The 24,815-nt window shown below is 36.6% G+C and overlaps 1 protein-coding gene across 2 annotated transcripts in view; it reads left to right on the top strand.

Annotated features, from left to right (window-relative positions):
• The window catches only part of abl1 (c-abl oncogene 1, non-receptor tyrosine kinase), a 56,481-nt gene that overhangs the window by 23,592 nt on the left and 8,074 nt on the right, over positions 1 to 24,815 (top strand). The window contains exons 1-5 of one of the 2 annotated variants that reach the window (XM_026254897.1): positions 2,370 to 2,915; positions 4,293 to 4,457; positions 8,045 to 8,340; positions 23,593 to 23,865; positions 24,194 to 24,278. In XM_026254897.1, coding sequence (XP_026110682.1) covers positions 2,831 to 2,915; positions 4,293 to 4,457; positions 8,045 to 8,340; positions 23,593 to 23,865; positions 24,194 to 24,278 — 904 coding nt within the window. In that variant the 5' untranslated portion in view covers positions 2,370 to 2,830. Of the gene's footprint in view, positions 1 to 2,369; positions 2,916 to 4,292; positions 4,458 to 8,044; positions 8,341 to 23,592; positions 23,866 to 24,193; positions 24,279 to 24,815 lie in introns of those variants that run through there. The other variant, XM_026254892.1, reaches the window with a different exon arrangement.

The following is a 24,815-nucleotide window of genomic DNA, read 5'->3' as shown; positions in this document are numbered from 1 at the left end:
TAGTCGGCTGTTTTTGTCAATTTTAAGTTTTTATTTGAAATGTTTGCGATTTTAATATAAGTACTACATGGTTAAATATTTTACTACTTGTTTGAACAACTTAATATATAAATCTATATAAGTAGTGCTGAATAATACGTTGTTTAAATTGTGTTAAAACGTCTATTAAAGAGTGTATATGTACAAAGAGAATTGCAATGCTGACAAACCTTTTTTTTTTTTTTTTTTTATACTTTTTTTTATAAAAGTTTCTGATAACTTCTTGATTTGAAATACAAATAGTGAGTATGTGTTTGTGGTAGCCTACTGTCGTGGACCAGTCACGCACTGCACACACGGAGTATGTGTGTTTCACAGTGTAACAGTGGCGTTACGCCACTTTTAAGTCAGTGCGCGCACGGAGAGCGTGTGGCCGGCCCATGCAGAAAAAAAAATCACAAGAGAACGAGCTGATTCTGTGTTTTAAAAAGAATCATGACAGAAGAAAACAGGTATGTGTTAATATTCACAAGGCAAACAACCAAATGCTATCAAACATGTTTTTACTGGTGTTCAGGTCACACACGGATTATACACAGATAATCTGATTGGTTGTGTTGTGAGTGCAGCGCATGTGTTGTTAAATTGATGAAGAGGTTTTCTTAATTTCCATGTGTTTGTTTCATTTGCAGCGCGTTGAGCTCTCATGGCTACCGTAGGTTTTCCACTTTGGGGGGTTTTCCACTGTGTACAGTACCTGGTGGTACTTTCAGTTCCACCTTGGCTGATGTTCCAAGCAGCTGTACTTTAACCAAAATGTGACATGTAAACCCTGCTGATAACTGATTGGCCGGAGAGAATCACTGAACCTGCTAGATTAAAATCAGCACAGTCAGTGAGGATTGAACCCAACATTTTTAAACAAACACAACAGTTTCAAACAAAATAAAGGCTGTTTCGTGGTCTGTTCAGGGAAGTACAGACATTCCTCTCGTTGATAGCTGAGAAACGGATCCTGCAGGAGCTTGAGGGTATAACGCGGAATTAAAAGGTTCTTCAGGAGGTTGCTCAGAATGAAAATAAAGGCAGTGCAACTAGAACGACATGTCTATTATCCCGCCCACTCTAAAGCGGTACTAAACTGCAGTAGAAATGCAAACTAATCTGAGCTGTATCATGCAGTGAAAAAGTGCCACAAGATCAAGCAGACAATTTGTAGACATGTACCGTATTTTTTGGACTATAAGTCGCACCTGAGTATCAGTCGCATCAGTCCAAAAATACGTCATGAGAAAAAAAAACATATAAGTCGCAAAGGACGTTAAGTCGCATTTATTTAGAACCAAGAACCAAGAGAAAACATTACCGTCTACAGCCGTGAGAGGGCGCTCTATGTTTTCAGTGTAGACTACAGGAGCACTGAGCAGCATAGAGCGCCCTCTCGTGGCTGGAGACGGTAATGTTTTCTCTTGGTTCATTTCTCTTGGTTCATTTCTCTCGGTTCATGTCAAATGAATTTTGATAAATAAGTCGCACCTGAGTATAGTCGCAGGACCAGCCAAACTATGAAAAAAAGTGTGACTTATAATCCGGAAAATACGGTAGACAATTTCAGCTTTAATGTGTAGAATAGACAAAATGGACAATTTTATTATATTTGGGTTCATAGTCTTCAGTTTGAACATTGTTTGTCAGTGTATTCAGTAGGCGTAACGTATTGTAAGTTTCTTCAGAGGCATAAGGTATTGCAAGTATTACATACAACAATACTAAAACATAAAAAAAAAGAAATTTACTTTTGGTACTTGAGTGCTTTTAAAAGCAAGTACTTTTACTTTTGTACTTTTAGGTACAAACTTTCCCTTTGTAAGGGAGTAATATTTAACCAGCAATATCTGTCCTTTCACTTTCAAAGTGATGGAATTGTGTACTTTCTCCACCTCTGGTTGCAGCCCTGGATCAAATTGTGCATATTTACCAGTTGTGAATCTGGTGGAAATTTTTCAGGAATAGTTTGGATGAATAATCCATCGAAGAATTAGTAAATAAGACCCAGTGTTCCAAATAGTGCCTTAATAATTACCATGATATTTTTCAGCATTACTAAAATAAGTCAGCGTTCTTTAAAAGCAGCCTTTAAAGTGCAAGTGAAGATATTTGTGATTAATTCATGCTGGCTGTTTGGCAGGAATAATCCTTGCCTTATAGAGTGCACTTGTGCCTTTGTTTCAAAGTGAAAATATTTGAGAAGCAAGCAGAGACGAGAGCTGTGTGGGACTGAAAGACAAAGGCAGATTCCAGTTACACTCTCTCACTGCAGATAATGCTGCTCAGCTGCAGGTTTCAGGGAGGGGGGCGGGGCCTGAGCCATGATGTCATCGGCTCCGGCGCTTCATCCTGAAAGGGCCTCTTTGTTGGCAGAGATCGGCACGAGCGTCCTGCTTTTTCTGTGGATCGTCTCTGTCGACAACACTATGAAAAAGACAACACTGTCGTCAAAGTACTTTGTTTAACTCGTGTTTTTTCTATGATAATTACCTTTATGGATGGCTAGTTCCTCACTGGACTGAGAAAACGAGAAGAACTGGAACGGGGGAAAAATGGAGCCTCTTACTCTGGAAACTTGCTAGAAGGACTGTGTGAAGTCAGGATGTCAGTGTTTTTACCAGGAAAAAACATCTTTTTAATCATCTTCGCGGTATACATGGCATAAGCTACTAACACAAACTTTGTGGACAGATTTTTATGTGTTTTTGTTTACTTTTTGAAGTAAACTATTTAGATAAAAGAAAACGCATTATAGTCCGGGAACTGGATTTTTTTTTCTTCAATTGGTCGTGTTGGGAAGCAAATGAAAATGTTGGAGATTTGTTTAAAATTGGTGGGCTGTAAATCCAAAAAAGGTCTGTCTTCATCGTCCAGCTGTTACTTTGAAGGTAAGTGACCATGATGGCGAACGTGTGTGTGTGTGTGTGTGTAAGAAATTCAATTACAGAGCGGCAGAGTCCCAACATGGTCTTCAGATGAACAAACAGATGGATCTGGGGTTGATGGTCTTGTGAAAATCACAGGCCTTGGTGCTCCTTCTGTCTGTTTGGAAAGTGGAGGAGGGGGGAATGAGCAAGAGGAAAGCCAGACATACTGGCTCGCCGTAAAAGAAAGAGAGGAAAAAACGAGGGAGGAGGAACACTGGGAAATCTGATTCCTGTCTGGATAGATCTGTGCACTTTTGTGTGTGTGGAGAGTTCGGATGCATCTACGCTTCTGCGTCAGTTTACTTAGTGATCTTAGTGAATGTGTCTTTGACTTTAACCTTTAGGGAAATTTAACAAGTACAGAGATGACTGAATGCCAGTAACAAAAAAACAATGTCTATTAAGAGTGAAATGTTGCTGTAATGGCATGAACGTAGTAAGGAGCTGAAATGTGAAAGTGAAGAATCCTCTGACTGTAGTCTGATGTTTTACCTCATAACTCTTCTCTTGCTCGTGTTTGATCGTAGCGATGGATGGCTGATCTGAGTTTGACACAAAGAATGAGCAGTTTATGGTGACTGGCTGCTCATGACATCAACATGAAATAATGTTAGTAGGGAACAGCAAAAAAATATATAAAAAAGCTAAACGTTGGTAAAAAAAAAAAAAACAATTGTGGAAGACCAGATATAAAACATTCTCCTGTACATTCCTTGAGTTGTGATTTATTTATTTTTTTGTCAATTCCGCAAATGCACTAAATGGGCGGTTAAAAGATTAGTTTACCATTCTCTCATTTAACTCTCATGTTGTTCTGTGGAACACGGAGATAATCTTTATCACGGTTGTCAGGCTCCAAAATGACCATAAAAGCAGCAGTCCTCCACATGCCAGGGCTTGAGGTCATTGGTGCCATTGAAGATTGTTCAAATGTTTTCCTTTTGCGTTTCACAAAGATGAGAGTGAGTAAATGATGACTGAATTCACATTTCTGGGTGATTAAAACACTTATTTCCCTTCTAAGCTGATTCATGTCACAGTTTATATATGAAAAACAGATCTTCTGCTGTATGGTATTTGCCATGTTTATGTGTCTTAAGGTCATCAGTCATGATCTCCATGGCACAGAGTAATGAATGTAAAAACTCTGAGGTTGCGGATGTGACTCATTAAGTGTTTTATGACATGCATGGTTGTGGTGATATACCTTTATTGCGAGCCTTCTGTATTGATTAAATCTGGAAACATCTGGGGCATCCTGTTACACTAATATGAATTATATTGATATGTTGGCATTCACTTATTCACTGACCTTTGAATTTTCCCTCATCTTTGCAGAAGCTCTTCAGCGGCCAGATTTCGAGGCCCCGGGTCTGTCTGAAGCGGCTCGTTGGAACTCCAAAGAGAATCTGTTGGCGGGACCCAGTGAAAATGACCCCAATCTGTTCGTAGCGCTGTATGACTTTGTCGCAAGCGGAGACAACACTCTCAGCATCACCAAAGGTGAGAAACACTATTTTTTACATGGTTCATCATCTGAACACTTTAAACACTTCATCATGACTCAGGCTAGGGCTAAATTTCAGTAGTTGTAACCAAAACAAGTGAAATTACAACGTTTTAATAACACATACATATTTAACTGTAAATAATGTGATATTGAACATACTTCTTTTAATTAAGAAAGTTTAGAGGTATTATTAAATTAACGCTCATGTTGTGTTCCGGTCATTTTGATCTGGAGAGGATTTTATTTTTACATTAAACACATTAAACATTATACATGTGTAATATTTTCATCACAGGTTTAGGTCTTAAATTTTATTTAAGGTGGTATTAAAAAGATCTTCAATTTAATTGTTCATATCTGAAGACACCCTGTGAAGGATTTTCAGCACAAACTTATTAACACAGTGCCTTCAAGGTATGTGCAAGACACTGCACAACCTAACAATGCACAGATCAGGTTTCGTTCTTCCTGTTTTCATTAACTAAGGAACTGTTTACAATAAAGTCTAGCTAAGATTGACATTTTGGTCTAGAAATGTGTTTTGAGCACTCACGTAGTGTTGTGTATCAACATTGTTCAGAAATAGCAGTACCTGTTCTCATCTTTTACAACATCAGACTGCACATTATTGCATGTGTTTTCTTATTTTTGTAGTTGCATGTTTTCTTAATTTAGCTGCTCTTTGTTCCTTTTATTAGCCGCAGTATGAGGTCACATGTCTGACTGGAAATCCAGATATTTGCTGCACATTCTTCATCTCTCTTCCCTTGTCTTGGTCAACATGTCAGATCTTTCCATTCAGCCCATGAAAAAAAAGTGAGGGGAGATCTACAGCCATCCAGATGCCCAACACATCATTAGATAAAGAGAGAGTGTAGAGTGTTTTATAAAGAGGTGTTATTAGGGCACGGGATATACTACAGAAGTCATAGACAGGACGTTAATTATTAGAGAATGTGTTGTTTACATTAGTTTATTAGTGCTTTTATCTAATGCAAATCCCACAAGCAGTTTATCTGAGAGTGAATTGCTTGTTGTTTCTGAGAGTACATGATGAAAAACTGGCCTAAGTCATGAGTCTTTATAATGAACACTTCAATAATTTCACACAATAATGATGTACTAGTGCTGCTCGTGATGTGATCACAGCAGTCTTGTGCTCCAGACAGGAATGATTCCTCAGATCACGTGTGTTGTTGAGTAGCTTGCGTCTGATCACTCAATCCAATATCAACATTGTGCTAAGCAAAATGAAGGCGTTTTTATTTAGAGCCAATGGACTTCATTATAACTTAAAGAATTTATTAAATTATATAAAAGATATTGTATTGTGATTTTATATTCTAGTTCTTAATAAACTTTCCTGTTGGCATCTTCATGTGTAAGGCCCTCTGTGTTTTAGTTTCAGAGATATTGGAATTACAGTATGTCTCCAGGAGTAAATCGTTAAATTGTATTTGGTTTTTGAACACTGAAAATGTGTGATTCAACAGTTTGGACATGAAGCCACATTAAGGTCCCCATATCTCTGGGGCCGAACGATGTAGGGCCTTGAAAATGAAGATTCAAAAAGAAAAGTTTACTAAGAACTAGAATCTAATATCACATTGCAATATCTTTCATACATTTTGAGTTGTAGGCACACAAACTTTGGAAAAAGTGTGTGTGTGTGTGTGTGTATATATATATATATATATATATATATATATATATATATATATATATATATTAGGGGTGTAACGATACGCGTATTCGTATTGAACCATTCGGTACGAGGCTTTTGGTTCGGTACGTGGTATGCATTATGAACCGAAAGGTTCGTTGGACTAATTAATTATATTTGTGAAAAAAAAAATTGTGAAATCTAATGATATGCGTTCAGCAAGGTAGCCCAATAACCCAAAAGATGTAACAGGCAATGCCCCTGACACCCACGAAGAAGGAAAAAAAAACACCAACTTATATGTTTATGTTAGTCTACTCAGTCAGGCACTCGCTCACTCAGTACGCGCTGAAGGCTCGTTGCAAAATGGCCATTGCGTTTAAGAGACCAGAAATAGAAGATCCTCCAAAAACCAACATATCTGTTGTTTGGGTGCACTTTACCAATCGATCGGGGCATCCAAACAAGCACGGAAATCAAAATGAACTAGTACTGTACTGTGTCGGAATTTCCTGAGCAGTACGATACAATTAACAGGCCTACACGTTATTAGATAGAAGAACTGTTATAAATAGAACGTATGCATGGGCAGTTTTGAAAACTCCACCTACTTTGCTCTTGGCATAGTGCAGCGGAAATCGTGTTGTATCTGAAGGGCAACGCTGAGTCCAGGGTCCAGCGCCGCACATACCGCGTCCTGTGTGAAAAACCCTTTAGCCATTTTGCAATGAGCCTTCAGCGCGTACTGAGTGAGCGAGCGCCTTTCTCTGTAGTGGAAAACGCAGGTTTTAAGAACATGCGTAATTGAGCACCGTTACAATATTCCTTCACGAGGCCATTTCAGCCAGATCGTAATTCCTGCTTTGTTCCAAAAAACATAAGCCCTATAGTGAACCAATTGAGTAAAAACACACTCAATATAAAGAGTTATAGAGTTCCATATAAAAAGTAACATCTTTGCATTTGTTCATAACTACTACAACAATATAACATTTACATTTTTTTATAAGGAGCTGTTTTTGTTTTATACAGTATGCTGCTAAGAAAACACCATAGAAGACGGGTATAGAATAGCTCCATCATTGTACAATGTAAAAAAAAAAAAACCTACTTTGTTAGTTTTAATAAATTAAAAATCACGGAAATTTATCTGCCAATTTTCTTTTTGCTGTATCTAAAACGTACCGAACCATACCGAACCGAACCGTGACACCAGTGAATCGTATCGAACCGAACCGTGAATTTTGTGACCCATTACACCCCAAATGTATATATATATATATATGGCACTCAATGCAGTTGTTTTGACAGAGGGAACGAGATACATTTCTAGTTTCAACATTATTTGTTCTTCAGACATTCCTCTTTACAATTAAAAGAAGTATCATATTTATGCAAATTTTATTTTTGATCACTGAACGTGTGCTATTTAATGATCGTGCACAATTTAATTATCCTGGAGCCATATTGAAATTCCAATATCTCTGGAACTGAACCATAAAGGGCCTTAAAAATGAAGCAGCCAAATGGAAAGTTTTAGACCCAATATCTTAAAGGGCATTAGGATATCTTTAATACTTCTTGAGATAGCGTGCATGCAAACATTGGAGAAAAAACTTGAAAAGTGCTCTTTCCCCCTTTTTTGAATGGTCACCACTGGCATATAATACAACACAGATTGCTGAAGTCAACAGATTTTACTAACAGACCAACCAATCTTTCTGTAAAACATAACATTATGATTGTGCTATCTTTCTTATTCGTAAATATTCATCCATGACATTTTATATTTTGGCTTTCATTTCTGTACGTTTCTTCAGAAAAAAATATTAGCAAAATTTGAGCCAGAGACCTCTGGTAGATTTGACACGGAATGACCCCTATGATGTTACCCATTTCTCATTGTGCTCTGATCAGGAGAGAAGCTGAGGGTTCTGGGATACAATCACAATGGCGAGTGGTGCGAGGCTCAGACCAAGAACGGCCAGGGCTGGGTGCCCAGCAACTACATCACACCCGTCAACAGCCTGGAGAAGCACAGCTGGTACCACGGGCCTGTGTCCCGCAACGCCGCCGAGTACCTGCTGAGCAGTGGCATCAACGGCAGCTTCCTGGTGCGTGAGAGCGAGAGCAGCCCAGGACAGAGGTCCATCTCGCTGCGTTGCGAGGGACGTGTCTACCACTACCGCATCAACACAGCTTCGGATGGCAAGGTGAGAGTCACAGAATATTCCAGCAGTAGTGTACTTCAAGACGAGTTGGGCTCACATCACCCAAAGAGTGTTACACCTTATATGTCTTGACAGCCGTGCCACTTCAGAGACACAGGAAAAGGACACTTAAATGGGGTGTTTTCAACAATAGTTAGTTAATTCACTTACAATATTTAGACTAGCTGGTTGCTAACTAGTCTTGATTTCCTCACTGCTGACACATCACATTGGCTGGTGAGAAGCATCATCATAGCACCCTTAATATTTCAGTAGAAATTAAATAACGTTTGCTAGCAATTATCACTTTTTTTGTAGAATCAGGGCTCCAAAATAGTTTAATTTCATGAGGAAATTTTTGTTTCATAGAAGACAATAGGATCTTTATTCAGCTTCATCTAGTTGATTCAGTTTAGTTCAATAGCATCAATTAACCTTCCATTTTTATAGTATTTTGAGATTTAATAATAGTTAGACTTAAATGGAATGTGTTCCAATAGCGCGCTGAAGTGCTCTATTGACAGCACCACTCAGTAGTAGAGACAGACGATGATGAGTGCAGCCCGTGGGCAGATAAATGAGTCCATGTGTCACGCATGCACTGCAGCGCTGCATTCCTGCTGCATGTTGATGACCGCTGCACTCATTCCTCGCATGCCTGACGTGCCTCGTCAGCCTCACTGGCTCCGCATGAGGCCGCGACACACTTCCCTGCTGGAATCTCCAGTGTAAGCCGTCTGGAATGAGTCTGAGCCGCCATTTCGGCACAACAGTTCAAATATTTTACATGCTCTGAGGTGAAAGATCTGGGTTTTTAAAATGTATATCCCTGATTTAAACCTTTACAATTAGTTAGGACAGCTGTTTTTATTATTATTTTTATTATTATACAGCCATTTTCATATAACTCCATTCAGGACACTTGACAGATCAACATGAAAAGAAAACAAGTTTTCTTGACCCTCGTGCCACATGAGAAGCATATGGATGAAAATATTCAAAATGCATTTACTGCACCAATAAAGTATTAAAAAGGTGCATATAAATTAGTGTTGCACGCTGCAACGACACTTCAAAAGTATCGCGATTCTCGGAAATTAAAAACATCACGATTCCTAAATTTATTAGGGCTCAAGCCCGAAGGGGCGAAGAGCCCTATTGTTCTTCTAAGGATTATTCTTGTTATTATTAGGGCTCAAGCCCAAAGGGCGAGAGGCCTATTGTTTTCCTTAGGATTATTTTTTATTATTATTATTATTATTATTATTATTATTATTATTATTATTATTTTTTTCCAACGTCTCGGGGGCTTTTGGGGCCCTTAACGTGCTTAAAAAGTCTTGAAAATTGGCACACAGATTGGAACCTGCGGCCATTAGGGCCGGGCAGAGACTGATACACGGGCGTGGCACAGGGGCTCTACAGCGCCCCCTGGAATATGGAGGGCCATATATCATACATTCTTGCTCGTAGACGAATGAAACTCGGTACACATATAAATCTCATCAATCCAAACAACTTTTGTATTGCATATCATAGGCTCCGCCCAACAGGAAGTTGGCTATTTAGGGTTTAGTATTCAAATTTTTCGTCAAAGTTGTGGGGGCTTTTGGGGTCCTTAACATACTCAAAAACTCTTGAAAATTTGCGCACACTTTGGAATCTGTGGCCTTTAGGAGCCTGCAGAGGCTGGGACCCGGGCGTGGCACAGGGGCTCTACGGCGCCCCCTGGAACACAGTCAGAAATGTTGATGTATAGCTCACACATACTTGCACATATTCATATGAAACTCAGTACACATATAGATCTCATCGTGCCGAACAACTTTCGTATTGCATGTCATAGGCTCCACCCAACAGGAAGTCAGCTATTTAGAGTTATGTAAAAAGCGCATGCTCTGGAATTTGAAATACTTGTCATAGGTTTTTTTCTCGATTGCCGCCAAACTTGGTCAACATGATCTCAAGACACTGGGGATGAAAAATTGCGAGGGGATTTTTGATATCTCGAACGGTTTGCTCGTGGCGAGGCGTTGAAATTATGGCGAGAAATGAGAAACAGGAAGTGTCTAATACCGTCCACATACATTTCCTGATTTTAATCAAACTTCATCAGATTATTCGTTGTATGATGTCGATCGCATATATGTGACTATTATGAGTCAAAGTTATAGCGCCACCAACTGGCAGAAGGAAGTGTGTCATTTTCAAAATGATTTGAATTCAGCATCTTATTATTACTCGATTTGCTTCAAACTTCATCAGAATAATGTTAAAACACAGCCGATATAAATCTGCAAGGGGGATATTGATATCTAAAAAATTGTTGGCGTGGCAACATGTCAAACTGGAATACTTCTCAGGTGATTTTGAGGCAAATAACATACTTAGAATTTCACAAAACTCTGAACACACATCAGTATTTCTGATAGGAACTTAAATTGTGAATGGATTTTGGATAGCTTGAATGGTTTTGCCGTGGTGATTTTTTTAAATGACCTTACAAAGGGAATCATTATTGTATTTTTAAATTGCAGCTTCCAAACACGTCAAAGAATTTTTTCATACAGATGAAAAAGTCATTCTGAGGAAATATGCATAGTTTCACGACTTTACAACACTGTATGGATAACAGAAAACTAAAAAACTGTCAGACATCTCATCTCACTCTGTCCCTCTGTTTGAGTATATGTGCTTCAGACTTCCATTGTCTGAGAGAAATTGCGCCCCTACAGGTTCAATTCCCGGACTTTTACTTTCACTTTTAAATCGGTTAAAAATACAAACAAATACTTAGATTTAATTCACACTGACAAGCTAAACCAACATATCTGATTATTACCGGTTCAGGGCTCATGGATAAATTATTTCTGGCCAGAGATACGTGAGAAATAGGAGAGATGAATCACCGCTGTGATCATGAGAGTCTGGAGTAAAGAGCTCAGAAAAAAACTAATTTATTCCTGTTTTATAGCTTTTAAAAATAAATTATTACAGCGATATCACACAATCAACCAATTAGAACACACCAAGAGCTAAATTCAGATGTTTTTGAACTGTTTGTGTGAAAATATAATATTTGCGCCTCCCTATCTGAAATCACCGCCTCCGATCAGCGCGTACAGTGTCGAGCTCAAAACAAACAAATTTATTCTTGTTTAAGAGCTTTTTTAAATAAAACATTACCACAAATGCACACAATAAACCCATTGTAGCACTACAAGAGCTAAATGCAGGTGTTTGTGACCTGTTTAAGTGCGCAAGACTATTTGAAAGAGCGACTGGCAGAATAACATATATCTCTCGAGCTGCAGGATTCTGGCTTTCGTCGTACGAACGAACACATCACGGTCAAGATTATTTCAAAACACATAATAGCTTGGCGAATATAAACGAAAACAGCCACGTGAACATAAACTGTTGAGAAATAAATCTGAAGTGGATCTACTGGATTTTAATATTAAGTGACCGCATATACCAGCTGCTTCTGTCTTCAATTTTAATCTATATAAAAAATGAAATTCATTCATCTTGGCTGCTTTTTTAATGTGTGTACGTATTTATTTATTTATTTATTTATTTATTATTTTGCTCTAACAAGAATTAATCTATATTTAATTAAATCAATTACATTTTATTTTACATTTGATTTGTCCATATTTGCATCTAAACGCCTAAAAACATAAAACATGCTCTATTATACTATTGTTAGCAATTTCTTTATCGTCCAATTTATCTGGTGTACACACTTTTATTTTCATAATAAACTTGTTTGTTAGATTATACACAGTTACAGTGGTCTATAATAAATATTAACAGGTTTTATTCAAGCTGTTTAGAATGATTGCAATAGGCTAATTTTTTTAATGTAAATCCAAAAAAAAAAAAAAAAAAAAAAAAAAAAAAAACATTGGAAAACAATGACTGTTGTACTTTTTTATACATTTTGTATAATTTCATAGTTTATGCATTATAGTTATAAAACAAATAAATGTAGCCACTCACATAGAAATCTTAGGCCTTATCCTTTTCTGACAGTTTTAGGGATTTTTAAAAATCCTAAAAAACCCTAATTTGTGCTGCAAATAATAATTTCAAACTCAAAAAGTAAATAGTCAGTTCATGCTTTATAAAGCCTTGTCCCAATATTAATAGTCAGTAGTAAGCAGTTTATAAATACAGCTATAAATAGCTTGTTTTTGGTTTATAAGCACATTTATTAAAAAGGAGAGTAAAGGATCAGTTATCTTCCTATGAAAAATAAAAGATAAAAATAAACAAACAACAACACAGATTGATACAGAACAGAAAAATAAATTTTATTGTGGATTTATGATAAAATCAGCCTGTAAATGAATTCATACTCCTCCTCATACTACTCCATACTCCTTTTTCAACATGATGCCAATATACTGAGATGTTGAATTGTGAATGGGTTTAGGATAGCTTAAATGGTGTTGCCATAGAGATTTATTAATGTAACATAAAAAAATACAATAGTTATTTTACTATATCTTTAAAATTTTTCATTCTAACTCTTCATAATTTTTTATATAAGTAGAAGTCCTCATTTGAAGGAAGCACAGTAAGTTTCATAGCTTTATCATTTTCAAGAGCCAGCATAAAATTAAAACTATCATAACTTATAAATCAAGCTTGCAATTCTTAGTACCTATAATGGCCACCAGAGGGAGCTATAGGATTACTTTTAAATAATTATTGGAGAAACGAGTATGATTTAAATAATTTATAGAAATCTTTCAAATAAAATAATATGTATTTTAGGAATTTTACTGATAAAATGACCCTCACTTAATTAGAATAACAAGCTGAAGTATTGTGAACTGTATATTAAGAATAATTCTTAATAGGCTTTATGGACAGATACGTTTTAAGTGACTCTTGAAGGTTCAGCACCACATCCTCTTTTACCACTGTTTAAAGAATTTATCTTACAGAACAGGTGTGAATGAATTTTGGATAGCTTGAATGGTTTTGTCGTGGTGATTTTTTGAAATAATAGTAAAAAAGGAACCAGTAAAAAAAAGTGCAGCTTCTAAACACTTCAAAAAAATGTACACATAGAAGACAAGTCATTCTGAGGAAATATGCATAGTTTCATGACTATACAACATTATATGGATGACAGAAAATTAAAAAAACATACATCTGATGTCACTCTGTCCCTCTGTCACTGTGTGTGTGTGTTTGTGTGTGTTTTAAGTGAATTAGGTGTGAAACTATCAGTGAGCATTTAGTCTCCAGCGCCAACATTTTACAGAACAGCCACTTTCCTGGAGTCTCAGAATTACAATGTGTCAGGTTCTGAGAGATCTAAGATTCCAAAAAAATATTTAATTAGAATACCATGAAGTATTGTGAAATACTATATATTAAGACTTTATATATAGGCTTTATGAACAGATTAGACTGACTCGTGAAGGACCAGCACCACCTCCTCTTGTTTGATGGTTTGAGGAATATATCTTCCAGAATCCGGGATTAAGATTTAGGAGCTCATTTTTATTCCACCTCCTTTCCTGAAAGTCTGTCTTGCAGAATTGACTAAAAATTAATTTTCACATTAATTCCTAATTCTTTTGCAATTCTTTTGTCAGTTCTTCTTGACCTGTTTTTCTCTTCCAGCTTTCCTGGACTATTGTATAGCACTCATAAATGATTAAATAAAAAATAATGGTAGTTATTAAGATTGATATGGTTTGGAATTGGTAAAATGTGCTTGGAAAAAAATCACAATAAAACAATGTTTTAATGTTTAAGTTTGGAATATTAACTGACATGAATGAATGCTATATAAATATTGTTCATGTTAACATAATGTTTATAAATGAAATCTTATTGTAAAGTGTTACTAAAGTTATATATATATATATATATTGTTCTGTGAATGTGATTTTAAAGTCTAGATGATTCGGATTAACCCTTTAACTGCCATATCAAGTTCAAGTTCAAGTTCAAGTTCAATTTATTTGTATAGCGCATTTACAACAGCCTCCTGGCTGACTAAAGTGCTTTAACATAAGAGCAAGAATATTACACATACATAAAAATAGACCAGACAAAAAATTTAAAACCACCCATTTCAAAATGTAGCATAACACAGTAGTCAGTACACTAAGGAAAATAAAAAAGTTTTTAGCAAAGATTTAAAAATAGACAAGGAAGGGGCCAGTCTGATCTCTAAAGGCAGGGTATTCCAGAGTCGTGGCCCAGCCACTGCAAATGCACGCTCCCCTCTACGCTCCCCTCTATCCTTTAAAACCTCACTGCCAGAGGGATATTGTGAATGCATGTGCCCGCTGGGCACAGTTTACCTGATGCCACCGGGGTGGTGATGGCATTGGTGGCTTGAGCCCGCCATCGCTGCTTGCAGCTATATTTATTATTATTTTTATTTTTTATTAAACCTTCCGGGGTGTTTTGGGGGCCTTAACATGCTCAAAAACTCATGAAAATTGGCACACACATTGGAATCTGCGGCCATCAGGACGCCGCAGAGGCTGGGACCCGGGCGTGGCACAGGGGCTCTACAGCGCCCCCTGGAAGACAGTCAGAATTCTTGAACCATAGCTCACACACACTTGCATGTATTTATATCAAACTCGGTACACTTATAGATCTCATTGAGCCGAACAACTTTCACACTTTATGTCATAGGCTCCGCCCAACAGGAAGTCAGCTATTCAGGGCTGTTTAAAAAAAGCATGCTCTGGAATTTGAAATACTCCTCTGAGGTTTTCAACCCATTCGCCACGAAACTCGGTGAACATGATCTCAAGACATTGAGGATGAAAAATTGCGAGGGGATTTTTGATATCTCGAACGGTTTGCCCGTGGCGAGGCATGGAACTTATGGCGAGAAATGAGAAACAGGAAATGTCTAATAACATCCACATACATTTCCTGAATTTGATCAAACTTCATGGGTTTGTTCGTTGTATGATACCGATTGTATATATGTGGCTATTAAGAGTCAACGTTATAGTGCCACCAACTGGCAGCAGGAAGTGTGTCATTTTCCAAATGCTTTGAATTCAGCATCTTATTTTTACTCGATTTACTTAAAACTTCATCAGAATAATGACAAAACACGGCCGATGTAAATCTGTTGTGGGGATATTGATATCTGATATAGTGTTGCCATGGCAACGTGTCAAACTTGAATGTTCTGTTATGGTGAGTTTGAGGCAGACAACAAGCTCAGATTTACATGAAACTCAAAACACATATCAGTATTAGTTATAGCTAGACAATGGCAAAAGCTTTTAAAAGGGCGTGAAGGAGGCACTCTATAGCGCCACCTTTTGTCAAAAGTGGGGGGGTTAGTTTTAGCTACAGACACCAAACTTGGTACATAAATTGTTCTTTTCAAGACGGACAACTTTCTAATTCACAGTCATCAGCTACGATCAACAGGAAGTCGGCTATTTTGATTTGAATGTGTATTTTTGAGATTTTACAGTTGTGAATTAATGAATACTCCTCACAGGGGAAGTACACTATACACACCAAACGTTGTCTACATGAAGAAAAAACATCGAGGAACTTAAATTGCGAACAGATTTTGGTTAGCTTGAACGGTTTTGTCGTGGTGATTTTTTGAAATGACAGTAAAAAGTGAAACATTAATCGTCTTGTATTTTTAAATTGCAGCTTCCAAACCTTTAAAAAACATTTTTAATTTAGAAAACCAGTGATTTTGAGGAAATATGCATAGTTTCATGACTTTACAGCACTGTATGATTAAAAGAAAATTAAAAAACTGTCAGACATCTGATCTCACTCTGTCACTCTGTGTGCTGACTCTGTGTGTGAGTGTGAGTGGGGGAGGGGTGTGAGCTGAGTGGCAGACAGACAGAGAGAGAGAGAGAGAGAGAGAGAGAGAGAGAGAGAGAGAGACAGACTTAAACATCTCTTTAATCACCAGAAAAAAACTGTATTTTAAATAGTTATTTTTTTGTTGTTGTTGCTAATTGTGCTGTTATCATTACATCTTAAGAAATATCTTAGGCCTTATCCTTTTCTGACAGTTTCAGGGATTAAAAAAATCCTAAAAAACCTTATTTGTGCTGCAAATAATAATTTCAAACTCATTTGATACTGACCTCTGTCACCCTGTGACATGACATTTATTTGAATTTACATAATCTCAAGGATGTAACAGTAAAACTGTTCAGCTCACAGATGAAGACTAAGCTTTAATGCAAGCAGAACTATTTCACAAATGCTTATAGGTTAATGAAATCATAACAAAACACTTTTAAATTATTTAAGGATTTGGTAACACTTTAAAATAATGTCTCAATTGTTAACATTAGTAAATGCATTGGTAACACTTCATAATAGCTGCAATTCTTAGCTAAGCATTAGTAAATAGTCAGTTCATGCTTTATATAGCCTTCTCCCAAAATTAATATTTTAGTAAGCATTTTATAAATACAGCTATAATTAAATTGTTCATGGTTTATATGCACATTTATTTTGAGGAGATTAAAGGCTGTAATCTCCCTAAAAAAATGTAAAATAAAAAATAAAATAAATAAAATAAACAAACACAGAACTCATAAATATTTATTTCAAGATGCAATAAAAGAAAACTGTACACTTGAATTTATATATATATATATATATATATATATATATATATATATATATATATATATATATATATACACACAATTGCATAAGTTTATATTTAAAAATGTTTAGCAAGTGTACAGCTAATAATAATAATAATGCATTTTATTTAGTTTTAGCTACAGACACCAAACTCGGTACTTAAATTGTTCTTATCAAGACGGACAACTTTCTAATTCACAGTCATAAGCTACGATCAACAGGAAGTCAGCTATTTTGATTTGAATGTGTATTTTTGAGATTTTACAGTTGTGAATTAATGCATACTCCTCACATGGGAAGTACACTATACACACCAAACTTTGACTACATGAAGAAACAACATCGAGGAACTTAAATTGCGAACGGATTTTGGTTAGCTTGAACGGTTTTGACGTGGTGATTTTTTGAAATGACAGTAAGAAGGGAAACATTAATTGTATTGTATGTCTAAATTGCAGCTTCCAAACACTTCAAGGCATGTTTTCATACAGAGATCAAATCATTATGAGGAAATATGCATAGTTTCATGACTTTACAACACTGTATGGATAAAAGAAAAGAAAAAACTGTCAGACTTCTCAACTGACATGATCTCACTCTGGCCACTCCGTCTGTGTGAGGAAAGGGAGGGGGAGAGGGAGGGGGAGTGTGAGTGTGAGGGGGTTGGTGACTGTGAATCTTTGGTGACTGACAGTGTGTGTGGATTGTAGGGAGGGGCTGTCTGGCAGAGAGAGAGAGAGAGAGAGACCTAATCATTCCTTTAATAATCAGGAAAAAAAATCTATATTTTAAATTGTTATTGTTTTTGTTGTTGCTAATGGTGGTGTTTTTTTCCTTTCATTACAGGTTAAGAAATCTCTTAGGCCTTATCCTTTTCTGACAGTTTTTGGGATTTAAAAACATCCTAAGAAGCCTTATTTGTGCTGCAAATTATAATTTCAAACTCATTTGATACTGACCTATGACAACCTGTGACGTGACATGACATTTATTAATCTCATGGATGTAACAGTAAAACTCTTCAACTGACAGATTAAGCTGCAATGCAAGCAAAACTATTTCACAAATGCTTATAGGTCATTAAAATCATTACAAAACACTAATAAATTATTAAAGGGTTTGGTAACACTGTATAATAATGTCTAATTTGTTAACATTAGTAAATGCATTGGTAACACTTTATAATAACTGCACTCATTAGCTAAGCATTAGTAAATAGTTCATGATTATAAAGCCTTTTCCCTTAATAATAGTCATTATTAAGCAGGAATACATCTCTAATTACATTGTTCTTGGTTTAAAAGCACATATATTACAAAGGAGATTAAAGTTTCAGTTGTCTTATAAAATAAATCAATAAACACAACCCAGTTTGATTTAGAATTCAGAAATATTTATTTCAAGATGCAATAAAAGGAAACTGTACACTTGAAAAGGTTTTGAGCGATTCTTGAAGGACTAGCATTACCTTCACTTGTACGATGGTTTGAGGAATATATCTTCCAGATAGTACCGCCGCTCCCTATATGCAGAGTATGCAGTCTTCGTAGAGCACCAACTCCCAGAGGGGGCACCAGTTGCTCAAAAAAAACAAAACAAATATGCGCCATTCTCCCATCCACGTTCGCGACCACTCAATAGCATTTGAGAAGAAAGACTTGTAGTCACAAAACAATTGTAATGTGTTCATATAGGTGTCAGCTACAATGCACACCTTATACATTTTTTATACATTTTAAAATAAAGTGTTACTAAAGTTATATATATTGTTCTGTGTATGTGATTTCAAAGTCTAGATTGGTCGGATTAACCCTTTAACTGCCACATCCCTTAAAACTTGATTGTCAGAGGGTTACTGTAAATGCTTATGCCCGCTGGGCACAGTTTTCCCGATGCCACCAGGGTGGCGTTGCACTGATGGCTTGAGCCCGACATCGCTGCTTGCAGCTATATTTAGTATTGATACTTCACAGAATGACTGCGTTCCAGATTTGCAAGATAAGTATTTTATGTTGGTGTGTGCAACGCACGCTTCCAGTGCCTCCCTATGGACGGCTGTGTTTTTTCTCCTCACGCAAGCAGCAAAAAAGCACTACAACAGATGGCTGCATTAGTGGCTTTACTAAACTGATTTAGCTTTACTAAAATGTGTGCATAATCAAATTAAATAGTTTAAATAAGTTGGTCAGATGAACAAAGCACAAGGTTTTCTTGCATAATTAACATTTTAATTGTTTGGTCAGACAGACACACATCTTGAGTAACTCTTTGACCGGATGAAACAGTTCATGAGCTGCGCATGCGTTGTTAATAGCGCCGTGCTAATAGCTGCTGTGGAGGGAGGAACTTCAGTGAACGAGAAATATGAGTCAGTGGGTTACCTGAATGAGAACGATTCATTCACCTAAAAGATTTGTTCACGGACGAACGATCACTAGTGCAATTTCATATAGCTTATATTAAAATATTTGAAATACATATTTTCATATTTTATTAGGTTCTATGATAAGGTTACAATACGAAGGTCTAAGTAGCAATTTATTTTGCATGATGTCCCCAATGCGCGGGTCGAGGTGGGTAAAGAAATTTTACTTTATTTGCCGGGCTGGGGCGGGCCAAATCATTTCATAAAAGCGGGACTGAGATATTGCTGCAAAATTTTATTTGCTTTTTTTTTTTTACTTGAATGCCATTACTTAAATTGATATTATTTATCTTTTGACATTTAATCTTCTGAGTTCAGAAACATTGTTTAATATAATCTCTGTTCATATTTTTATTAAAAGTTCAGAATCAAGATAAATTTATTACTCTTATGTTTCTTATGATAATTGAGATAATGCTGCTAAATTTATTCTTTCTTTACCTTGAATGTCATTGCTCTAATTTATTTTGTATATTTGATTAGGGCTGGGACAAAAAATACGTCGACGCAAAATATGCGCATCGATTCATCGACCTGTTTTTATTTCTCTAAAAAAACGTTTGCAAAACGTTTGCCTTATGTGCGCTGAATATATGCGATGGCCGGATCAACATTCTGTCCAACGTTATATAACCAATCCAGGTTTTTTTTTGCATTGATCTTTTGTTTTTTGTCGGCTGTCTAAGCCTTATTTGATCGGTGAGGGATGTAGAATAGAATGACTGTTGCTTCTGACAGGATGCGTACGAGAGAGAGCACCGACTGCGCGCGCACTCACAGTCTTCAAACAACACGAGCGTTTCTTGCTCTCTCTCTCCCTTGGCTTGTGCATATTAATAAAAATCATTAAACATGATAGAAAAAGGGCGAAACACCAAAGTTTCACGCGCGCTCGTGCACTCACAGTCTTCAAACTATAAGAGCGCTGTCTTGCTCTCTCTCTCTCTCCCTCGTGCATATTAACCAAAATCATTAGACACGGAACGCCAAAGTTTCACATGGAGCATTCAGAGATTTTTTTTTTCTCCATGACAGGCTGCTGGCTCCCACTGTTAATTTTTATTTCTTTTTTTTTTTTGGGGAAAAGCACCCTCTGTATTAGCTTAAAGGGGGGGTGAAATGCTATTTCATGCATACTGAGTTTTTTACACTGTTAAAGAGTTGGATTCCCATGCTAAACATGGACAAAGTTTCAAAAATTAAGTTGTACGTTTAAAGGAGTATTTCTGTTCCAAAAATACTCCTTCCGGTTTGTCACAAGTTTCGGAAAGGTTTTTTCGAGTATGGCTCTGTGTGACGTTAGATGGAGTGGAATTTCCTTATATGGGTCTTAAGGACACGTCTGCCGGAAGAGCGCACGCTCCCGTATAGCAGAGCAGAGAGAGCAGAGACATTCACTGATCAGAGCGAGAGTGTCGCGAAATATCACAAAAGGAGTGTATTTTTGGTTGCCAGGGCAAGACAACCCTGCACAGATTACCAAAAGAGAAACAGCATTAAGGGACCAGTGGATGGAGTTTATTTTTACAGAGCATCAACTAGATGTTCAAGTGTTTTTGTTTGTTCCCTGCATTTCGAAGATGCTTGTTTTACAAACAAGGCCCAGTTTGACGACGGATTTGCACATCGTTTATTTCTTAAGGATAATGCAGTCCCAACGAAAAAGGGGGCACGATCGTGTGTTGGAAACGCAGGTGGTGAGTAAAACTGCTTAAAATATCTGTGTTGTTAACTTAGCTGTCGGAGTGTAAGCACATCAAGTAAACAACATGTGATGTTGTCATCAAACTGCACTTTCCACATGTAAAGCTTAAAAAAAAAAAAAAAAAAAAAAAGACGACAAAGTGGAACTTAGTCATTTTCCAAAACCGCTAAGCAAATATATATGCAGTTTCAGTACATACCACATAGAGACGCTGTTGTTGCCGTTGTTGCTGCTGCTCTTGTTAAATTTCAGCCCCTGGATCTGATTCTGGATCATAAATATATGGTGAATCTGACTGTTAGCCATGGTTGTTTTGGTTGGTTTTGTCCTCAAGCTTCCAAACGCTATCAAAGCAAAAGCCTACTGGCACTCGTGATTCTTTAGCTCCGTCCACACGTCACGCCTACAGACGCTCGTGTTTTTCCGGGAAAAATCGGTACAGACTATCTTTCTCTTATGAATATAATAAAACTAAAGACTTTTTGGAGTTATGAAGGATGCAGTACTACTATATAGGTACTCAAGATTAACAGGATATTGAGTGAAAACGAGCATTTCACCCCCCCTTTAAAGCCCTCCAGTTTACATTGGTTACTGTATTCTTTCAATTGCTCTAAACAAGTATTTTGGGTGACCTTTTTTATTGAATGCTAGACATCAAGTTGTTGTTATTTTCATCTGAAAGAAGAACTTTTTTTCAGTAAACTAGGCCCTATGTGTTCAGTAAGCTTGTTTCAGTAAGCTATGTGTTTTCAAGGCTTCAAGGTTTTATTGAATGTTATCTCTATACAAGTGCAAAGTTAGTCAGTTTTTTATTTTGTAATTTTAAGAGCAATAAACATATATTGCAATGCTAAGGAATTCATCTTTCATTCAGATATGTAAATCAACATGTTTAAATTGTTAGTAGTTAATTAATGGGGAGATAATCGAAATCGAATTGGTCTGAAGAATTAATTGATGCATCGAAAAAATATTCGCTAGATTAATCGTTTAAAGAATAATCATTTATCCCAGCCCTAATTTTGATATTTCATATTTAGTTCAAATGTTTAACATATATGCTGTTCATATGTTCATTTATTAGTGTGTTATATGATTAGAATGTTGTCCTGGTTTTAAAATAAAGCATAGAAATGATATTTGAGTGTATTTTCCCTTTCAGGAAAAGTATCGAATAAGTATCGAAATCGCAATTCTTGACTAGGTATTGGTATCGAAATGATAATTTTGGTATTGTGACAACACTAATATAAATGCATGAATTCACTAAAGAAACCTTAATAATACATTCACACAGAAATTAGGAGTTTGTAGAGGAAACAGCGCATCACTCTTGAAATGTTACGATCTTTGACGTGACACATCACTCCTAAATCCTGTGCCAGTTTTACTTTTTTGTTGTCAAAAGTACCTGTCTTGTTGTCGCTGCTGCAATTTTTCAAATGTGATGATACCAGCATTTCCTGCTAGCTTTTTGAGCATTGTTGCATGTAGGGCTGCAACTAATGATTATTTTGATAATCGATTAGTTGGACGATTATTTTTTCGTTAAAGAGACCCCCTTTAAAGCCCCTATTTTCTTTATTTTAATTTTACTGACAAAAACACTATTCGACTTTCTACCCAATGTCCTTAAAAACAAATTTGCCAACTGAATAGTATGAAAACATACAGTGCTTAACAATTTATTAGACCACCTGTCATTATTTGAGGAATCTGTCAAAAGAAAAAATAAAGTCTTCTAAAAATGTTTATTGGAATTTTTGGACAAATAACAGTATTTATTCACATAATAACAAAAATGGCCTCCTTTGATAACAGCTCACATACTTGCTGGCATTGTTTATGTACTTTTTGACTTATTGGGTATCTGAAAGAAAAAACACTATAAAGCACTTGACAATTTTTTCTGCTTTCACAGATAACAGCAATATTTATATTATAGCATTAAAAACAGCTCACTAGTGTCACTAAAAAGCATATTCATTATGCATGCGCAAAAAACCTCTGATTGGCCATTGTGTTTCTGTACTTTACAGATATGTCTTTGATTGACTACAACGATCATCGAGTGCTTACAGATAAAAGCGGGAGAACACAATTTCAGCATGTGAACACAATGGCCAGTCAGAGCTGTTTAAGAATCTGCTCAACAGAGCACAAAATGTTAGTGTGAAATGCTGTAACAACAATTCATACTTGCATGAAATGCTTGACTCAAATAATTTTAAAACTTCGAGCCTGAGAGTAGAAGGAACATAACATGTGCTTGATTTATTGGTGCAGTCCGGTGGTTTATTTAGTTGCATTGTGCAAACAAGCAATAAGTCATGTTAAAATAAATGGTATTTTATCACGGTACAGCATGGAGCTTTTAACTTGTGTATTGTTACTTCTGCTCTTTTTTGAGCATAGTTGGCTGGCATGAGGCTGATTCTGAGCCTATTATCATGCTCACACTCTCGTGTCTCTCGCCCTGCAGCTGTATGTGTCGTCAGAGAGCCGCTTCAACACACTGGCGGAGTTGGTTCATCATCATTCCACGGTGTCCGATGGTCTGATCACGACGCTTCATTACCCAGCGCCAAAACGCAACAAGCCCACCATCTATGGCGTCTCACCCAACTATGACAAATGGGAGATGGAGCGCACTGATATTACCATGAAACACAAGCTGGGCGGAGGGCAGTATGGAGAAGTGTACGAGGGTGTCTGGAAGAAATACAACCTAACTGTGGCTGTCAAAACACTAAAGGTCAGTGAAATAGAGACAAACTGGAGCTTCTCAAGACATCGAGAACACATCACACCTGCTTATAGCATTTGCTTGGACCTTTTGTAGTTTTGTTTATGCTTTCTGAAGATGAGGCCACATCCATGTTCAAATCTGTCTAATTTGATGAGCTTTTACCACATGACTGATGAATACAATGGAAATACTGTCAAATTATCCATATATAGCATTGTTTTTCTCTGCTGTCTGTGACCCTCTATTGCATTAGAGCATAAGAATTCACGTCTAAATCATACATTTTTGAGCTTAAAACAGTGAAGGCATGTTTTTTTTTCTCTCTTTTGTGCAGGAGGACACAATGGAAGTGGAAGAGTTTTTAAAAGAAGCTGCAGTCATGAAAGAAATCAAGCACCCAAACTTAGTGCAGCTGTTAGGTGAGTCCAGTGTTTCTCCTGTGCTGCACACTGCATGACCTTTAGTGTGCAATAGTTTTATTCATTTGTACAGGGACTAAAACTTACAAATTGGGGAAATACATAATATTTTTTTTTTTAATCATAAAAATTAATAAAGAAATGTAATGCTAAAGTATTTCAAAATAGTAAAAAAAATATATATATATATATAATTACAGCGCAGTCTTTGTGATTTGACGCTAAACCTTATTACATTCTCAGGCATTGGCATGTTTGGGGATTGGTCCTGCATTTATACATTGAACAAAATTATAAATGCAACACTTGTTTTTGTCCCCATTTTTCATAAGCTGAACTCAAAGATCTAAGACTTTTTCTATGTAGACAAAATGCCTATTTCTCTCAAATATTGTTCACAATGCTGGCCATGCAAGAACTGGGATGTTTTCAGCTTCCAGGAATTGTGCACTGATCCTTGGAACATGGGGCCGTGCATTATCACGCTGCAACATGAGGTGATGGTTGTGGATAAATGGCACAACAATGGGCCACAGG

The sequence above is a fragment of the Carassius auratus genome, chromosome 5, assembly GCF_003368295.1.
Source record: "Carassius auratus strain Wakin chromosome 5, ASM336829v1, whole genome shotgun sequence".
NCBI classification, from domain to species: Eukaryota; Metazoa; Chordata; class Actinopteri; order Cypriniformes; family Cyprinidae; genus Carassius; species Carassius auratus.
The sequence above is the reverse complement of the archived record's forward strand: the minus strand, read 5'-3'. Positions and strand labels throughout refer to the sequence as shown.